The sequence below is a fragment of the Engraulis encrasicolus genome, chromosome 6, assembly GCF_034702125.1.
Source record: "Engraulis encrasicolus isolate BLACKSEA-1 chromosome 6, IST_EnEncr_1.0, whole genome shotgun sequence".
In the NCBI taxonomy this organism is placed as follows: domain Eukaryota; kingdom Metazoa; phylum Chordata; class Actinopteri; order Clupeiformes; family Engraulidae; genus Engraulis; species Engraulis encrasicolus.
In genome coordinates, this window is record NC_085862.1 from 31,868,435 (window position 1) to 31,875,934 (window position 7,500).

Here is a 7,500-nt window from a genome sequence, read left to right on the forward strand (position 1 = left end):
GCAAAGTTAACGCTGGACAACATATTTCATCAGCCCTCATACCAACACCGAATTGACTCATCTTCATCACTTCATCGTCATCATCCTCTTTACTAATTAAACTCAAGTGAACTCATCATCCTCACTCAGTCACTAGTTGGCTGCCACACTGGACTCAAAGCTGAAGCTGAAAGTTAAAGCCTAATCAGCCCTCATACAGACATCTATTTGAATACATCCTCATCATCTTTAATTGTTTATCATTTTCCTCAATTGAAATCTCACCCTCTTCATCATCCTCACTCACTCGTTGGCCACCATGCTGGACTCCAAGCAGAAGGAGGCGTGCCGCATCTGCGCGCGGGAGCTGTGCGGCAACCACCGGCGCTGGATCTTCCACCCGGCCGCCAAGCTGAGCCTGCAGACGCTGCTGTCGCACGCCGTGGGCCACGAGGTGACGCGCGGCGACCAGGACGGCCACCGCGGCAGCGGCGGCAGCGCCAGCGAGTTCGCCTGCGGCAAGTGCGCCTTCGTGCTGGAGCGCATGTACCGCTTCGACACGGTCATCGCCCGCGTGGAGGCGCTCTCCGTGGAGCGCATGCAGAAGCTGCTGCAGGAGAAGGAGCGGCTGAGGCAGGGCGTGGGGGCCATGTACTGGAAGCACAACTCCCGGCCGCCACACACCGCCAACGCTGAGCCCACCAACCAGGCCACTGATGGGGTGAAGATGGAAGCGTTGGGAGATAGTGGTGGAGGTGGAGGTGGAGGTGGAGGGGGTACATTGATGGACATCTCGACGCTGACTGAGATGAGCTACGGAGCTCTGATCCAGGAGGATCTGGCCTACTCTGTGTTTGAGTCCTGGTCCAAACAGGAAGCAGGAACACTGGACTCACTCAGCTCCCAGCATTCCCTGTTTACACAACAACACCAGCACGGCCACGGACACAGCCACGGACACGGCCAATCACAGAACACCAGGAAGTGCAGAGGTTGCGTCGGGCTGCGCGTGGCCGACTCGGACTACGAGGCCGTGTGCAGGTTGCCACGCCGACTGCGCAGCACTTCCTGTGGGCCGCCCACTCGGAGCCCGGCAGGAACACTGGAAGAGGCGACACAGCCGCACCCGCAGCCTGCACCTGAGTCTCCTGCTCCGCCCACCAGAGAGGAGACAGGCGAGGCGGCAGGGGAGGAACTAGGTGAGGGGGAGGTGGAGGGGGAGGGGCAGGCCACTCCAAGGAGGATGGCAACCCCGAGCCCTGCCTCATCTGTGGAGTCGCTGGACACACTACCCCATGACGCAGCACCGGGGACAACAACGCACCCGCCCACCCAGTCTTTGGAGGGTAGAGACGAGGAGGTGCAGGAGGAGGAGGTGATGGCCGTGGAAGTGGAGGAGAGGTCCAGTTCACCACAGGAGCAGGCCTCAAGTCAGCCTAATGTGGGACTTTTTGTGTCTGAGCCGGACACTAGTGGTGTTGGTGGTGTGTCTGATGGGGATGGTGCTGGTGGTGTTGTGTCTGGACCTGACACCAGTGTTGGTGTGGTGGTGACTGGTCCCGGACCAGAGCCTGGTGTTGTGTACGCATCTGGACTGGAGTTCGCTTTATCTCTGGTTCGTAGCTTGCAGTACCGGCCCGTCCAGAGCCGAAGAGGGAGTCGGTTGCCAGTCAGGGTGAAGCCTGGGGGACCAGTGGGCTCCTGTGTTGAAGGTCTCCCACACAGGGTGCACTATAGCGGGCTTCATGACTTCCCTCCTCCCCTCTCCCCTCTCCTGCTTCTGGAGGGGAAGAGCTCCAGTGGCAGGCAGGGGGAGATACTGCATGAGCTGGCCGAGATGGAGGATCTTTGGCTGGACGAGTTCACACCATGCAGGCCAGTGCACATCCACGAGGTATTACAGATATGTGGATGTTTTGGCATCTTCCTGTCTCCTCCTCCTGAGTTTTCGTTGTCTTTTGATACTGAGGGCCCACACACAGAGGCACAGACACAGACAGGACAGACATGAAAAACACACACACACACACACAGACGTACTCAGATTTAGTGTTAGGATCCTTTTTTCCCCGTCTGGCCCAGTCATTTACTTGAACGGTAATTACAAGTCATGTCTTGGCCTATGCACCCTCCGCCACACACACACACACACACACACACACACACACACACACACACACACACACACACACACACACACACACACACACACACACACACACACACACACACAGCAACACACACACACACACACACACAAACACACACACATCTGCTAACATCGCACACCCTTAGCAACAGAGCGGCCGTTGTCCGTGGCGACGGCACTTCCTTCCTCTGATTGCACCAGAGCAGACGAAGATGGAGCTGTTTCTCATGTAAACAAAAGCAGCCCTTGTTGCCATGGCCACAGATGGAAGCTGGTGGGCAGGGCAGGGTAGGGCATTGTGGGACAGAGGGGGTGTTGTGAGGTTGGTAGGTGAGCAGGAGCCTAGTCAGGGGGTTGGGAGTTAGTGAGGAGGCGTAGACCAGCTCTGGAGACTGTCTGTCTGGTTAGATAAGAAGGTGGAGCAACAGGAAGACAAGACAAGAAAACACACACACACACACACACACACACACACACACACACACACACACACACACACACACACACAATGGATCTTGAGGGTTACGGAGGTCAATCAATTTTGTGCCCCTCCCTCTCATCTGTTTAGTTTTGTCTGGTCACTCCTTTATTCCCCTCCTCTGTCTTCTCTTGTTCTCTATCTCTCTCTCTCTCCCCTCTCTGTCTCTCTCACCCTCTCACTCTCTCTCTGTCTCTTTCTCTCTCTCTCTCTCTCTCTCTCTCTCTCTCTCTCTCTCTCTCTCTCTCTCTCTCTCTCTCTGCCTCGTGTGTGTGGGGATTGTGGATTACTACTACTACTATCTAATCTCTTTCAGCTGCAGCTCAGTACAGACACTCTTAACTGACATCTCACACACCCACACACACACACACGCACGCACGCACGCACGCACGCACGCACGCACGCACGCACGCGCGCACACACACACACACACACACACGCCTATACATAATATTGGCCCTATTTCTCCGGCATGGTATACAATACTGACATATACAAGGGTGTTTCTATTTTTGTGTTTGTCTACATTTTCATGGCATTATTTTATGTTATGAGCTTTTAGGGAGTGGCCTTGTAGTAGCCGTGTGTGTGGACGTGTGTGTTTGTTTTCGTATGAGTATATTATTGAAGTGATGACAGGATGTTCCTCTCTGAAAACAAAAGGGAAATTATATGTGTGTGTGTGCCCTGAATAATAGGCACTTCCTCTGGAAATAACACACCCTCGCGGACACACACACACACACACATGCAAATACACATTCACGAACGCAGACACACGCAGGCACACTTTTCCACACACACCCACCATACAAACGTGGTCATTGTAATAAGCCCATACTGAAAACCATCTCTTCCCCTGTCTCTCTCTCTCTCTCTCTCTCTCTCTCTCTCTCTCTCTCTCTCTCTCTCTCTCTCTCTCTCTCTCTCTCTCTCTCTCTCTCTCTCTCTCTCTCTCTCTCCAGAGGCTGATAGATGAGCAGCAGTCTCAGCTGGGTGACTATGAGCGGGCGGCCAGCCAGTGTGTGTGTGAGCTGCAGAAGGCCCAGCAGCAGGTGCACTCCCTACAGGCCAACATCAAGGAGAGCGAAGCCAATAACATGGTAACACACACACACACGCACACACACACACACACACACACACACACACACACACACGCAAACACACACACATAGGAGATGAATACACACTACATGTAAAATCTCACATGCGCATGCACGCGCACACACACACACACACACACACACACACACACACACACACACACACACACACACACACACACACACACACACACACACACACACACACACACACACACACACACACGTCCATACTTGAGATATATACAGTACAAATCGAGATTTTATGTAAAAAATCGTGATATGAGATTTTTGCCATATCACCCAGCCCTAACTTACAGTACATACACACACTGACATTTTCGGTTTCTAAAACTCAAAATGAACTCTGAATGGCTGTGTTGTATGTGTGTGTGTGTGTAGAAGCTGCAGCGGCGTCTTGCTGAGATGGAGATTGAGCTGCGTGCAGTGCAGGAGGTGGCCCAGTGCCAGGAGAGCACCATCGGCACACTCACAGACTCACTAGCCACCACACACACTCAGGTGAGGACACACAAGAAACACCAGCACACACACACAGACTCACTAGCCACCACACACACTCAGGTGAGGACACACAAGAAACACAAGCACACACACACAGACTCACTAGCCACCACACACACTCAGGTGAGGACACACAAGAAACACCAGCACACACACACACACACACATGCGCGCGCATGCGCCGCAACAGAAAACCGATGCCTGTTCCTGCACCAAACCGACTGACATGTCCACGTAAAATCTGAACTGAACAAACTGTGACGACAATGTAGATGTCAACAGGTTAATCTGGGTGACACTTGGTCATGTGAAAAAGTACATAACCCAGTATAAACACAAGTTAGGCGCCCACCTGAAAACCAGTGACTCGCTCTCCACCACTCCAGCGAACATGACAAGTGGAGTATAGTGCAGCAGGGCAACATTCACAGTTTACCATGCATCTGTGTGTGTGTTCTTGGTTGAAACGGACTGTTGAAATGGGCATTTTACCCTGCATCTGTGTGTGTCCATCTGCCTACTAGGTGTCAGATCTGCAGAAGATGAACAAGGAACAGAAGGACATGCTGCTGTCTCTCAAGTCTCAGTGTCAGAAGCAGCAGCGCACAAAGGTAGGCACACACACACACACACACACACACACACACACACACACACACACACACACACACACACACACACACACACACACACACACACACACGCACGCACGCGCACACACACACACTAAGGATGGAACAAACTTTTAATGACCATCACATGAAATGTTGTGTGTGTGCGTTTGTGTGTGTGTGCGTGTGTGTGCGTGTGTGTGCATGTGTGTGTGTGTGTGTGTGCGTAACTGTTTGTGTATGTGTGTGTGTGTGTGTGTGTGTGTGTGTGTGTGTGTGTGTGTGCGTAACTGTTTGTGTATGTGTGTGTGTGTGTGTGTGTGTGTGTGTGTGTGTGTGTGTGTGTGTGTGTGTGCGTAACTGTTTGTGTATGTGTGTGCGTTCGTGTGCACGTGTGTGTGTGTGTGTGTGCATGTGTGTGTGCAGGGCGATGCGCTGGCGGTGGAGGCGTCTCTGTTCTCCACTCAGCTGGAGCTGCAGGAGTCCCAGAGGGCCCGAGGCCACGCCCTCCGGCAGGAGCAGGACCTATCACGCGCCAACCAGCGTCTCCACGACGACCTGCAGAGGGCCCTCAAACACCGGCAGGAGACCGAGACACACAACCTGGTACGCATGTGTGTTAGAGGAAGAAAAGGGACTCATGTTTCGTGCGTGCATACTGTGTGATAAATCCAGATTTTTGTGTATTAAAAAGTTGTGTTGAAGTGGAATCAGGGGAGATTTTGTGATATGGATGAGACAGGCAGAGTAATAAATACATGGTATTAGCTGTGGTTTTACCACCTAATGTCTGAGCCCAATTGATATCACACATAAATAAGAAGATGTGGTCTCCTCGGCTAGACAATTCTTGCTATGACCACCCTCCTTTGTATACTGTGTTTGATTTTATTTAACTTTCTCTCTCTGTCTCTCTGTCTCTCTGTCTCTCAGTCTCTCTCTCTCTCTCTCTCTCTCTCTCTCTCTGTCTGTCTGTCCATCAGGACCTTCTGAGTGCACTTCAGAGGGCTCGTGCGGACCTGCAGCAGATGGAGGACGCTACGAGGGAGAAGGATGGCGGGAGAGAGAGGGAGATGGAGGAGAGAGAGAAGACCCTCAAACAGCTCAGGAACTCACTGGAGCACAAGGACAAACTGCTGGAGGTGAGTCGCACTCACACACAAGCACTCACATACTGTATATGCACACACAACCACATATGCATGCACACAGGATTGCTGCTTAAAGGGGTATGCCACTATTTTGGGGCTTAATACAGTTAAAATCGTTGGCCAGGGTTTATAAAGGTGGTAAAGTGTCTTATTTTTCATGTGAAGCGTTGTCTTGCTTTAAGACAAGTTAAAAGAGGGAGTATGTCGCTAAGCTAGTGAAAGTCAATGCATCCATGTAGCATTGCTACATGCTACACGGATCCATTGACTTTCACTAGCTTAGCGACATGCTCCCTCTTTTAACTTGTCTTAAAACAAGACAACGGCTTACATGAAAAATAACACACTTTACCACCTATATAAACCCTGGCCAACGATTTTAACTGTATTAAGCCCCAAAATAGTGGCATATCCCTTTAAATGCACAGGTGCACAGTGGAAAAATATTCTTTCCAAAGTTCAAAGAGGTGTAAAAGTAAAAGGAAATTCATGGTGTAAGTACAACACTAGCACATGATATTACATAGCTGTAATGGATAGCTGAACATTTACTCCATTGTACCTAATGAGACAGACTGTGTTGTTACTGAAGTGATATGGGGTTTGAAACTTGACTTGCAACCTTTTGATTCCAACATTGATTACCTAACCATTAGGCCCAAGTTCACACAGTCACTTGTCTTGCTCCCTCTGATGCATGGCTACTGTGTGTGTGTATGAGCAGGACTACAGTGACCTGCTGGACAGTGCTGGGCAGAGGGGGTCTGGGGAGAGGAGCAGAGAGAGTGTCATCACCAAACTCAAGCAGCGCATCCAGGAGAGAGACCGTGCACTGGAGGTATGCGCACACACACACACGCATACGTACACGTACACACACACACACACACACACACACACACACACACACACACACACACACACACACACACACACACACACACACACACACACACACACACACACACACACACACACACACACACACACACAAGAGGAGTGCGGCAGGAGTGAGGACACACCTATATACACACCTATATACACACCTTTGTACACGAAATGCTGTACCAATGTCTCTTTTTCTGTTATGTCTCTGGTGTTTGTTCTTTCCTCATATACTCCTCCTTCCCCGCTCTCTCTCTCTCCCTCTATCTCTCTCTCCTCTCTCTCTCTCTCTCCCTCTATCTCTCTCTCCTCTCTCTCTCACACACACACTCCCCTGTAGCGTGCAGTGGATGAGAAGTTTGTGTGTGTGGAGGCGCGTGAGGTGGAGGTGCGTCGTCTGCAGCTGCAGCTGAGGGAGAAGGAGAGGGATCTGGACAAGCTGCGCTGCACCTGCGCCAACAACCAGGAGACCATCACCGTACGTACACCACAAAACACACACTTATACGCGCACACACACACACACACACACACACACACACACACACACACACACACACACACACACACACACACACACACACACACACACGCACGCACACACACACACACA

General features: G+C 51.4%; 1 protein-coding gene across 7 annotated transcripts in view; it reads left to right on the forward strand.

Moving 5' to 3' along the window:
- The window catches only part of pde4dip (phosphodiesterase 4D interacting protein), a 151,938-nt gene that overhangs the window by 84,604 nt on the left and 59,834 nt on the right, over positions 1-7,500 (forward strand). For 4 of the 7 annotated variants that reach the window (XM_063201279.1, XM_063201277.1, XM_063201280.1 and 1 more), the window contains exons 1-8: positions 1-1,873; positions 3,575-3,712; positions 4,118-4,237; positions 4,765-4,851; positions 5,278-5,457; positions 5,835-5,993; positions 6,727-6,840; positions 7,228-7,365. The exon at positions 1-1,873 is cut by the window's left edge. In XM_063201279.1, the coding sequence (XP_063057349.1) occupies positions 299-1,873; positions 3,575-3,712; positions 4,118-4,237; positions 4,765-4,851; positions 5,278-5,457; positions 5,835-5,993; positions 6,727-6,840; positions 7,228-7,365 (2,511 nt within the window). In that variant the 5' untranslated portion in view covers positions 1-298. The remainder of the gene's footprint in view (positions 1,874-3,574; positions 3,713-4,117; positions 4,238-4,764; positions 4,852-5,277; positions 5,458-5,834; positions 5,994-6,726; positions 6,841-7,227; positions 7,366-7,500) is intronic. The other 3 variants (XM_063201281.1, XM_063201282.1, XM_063201283.1) reach the window with 1 other exon arrangement.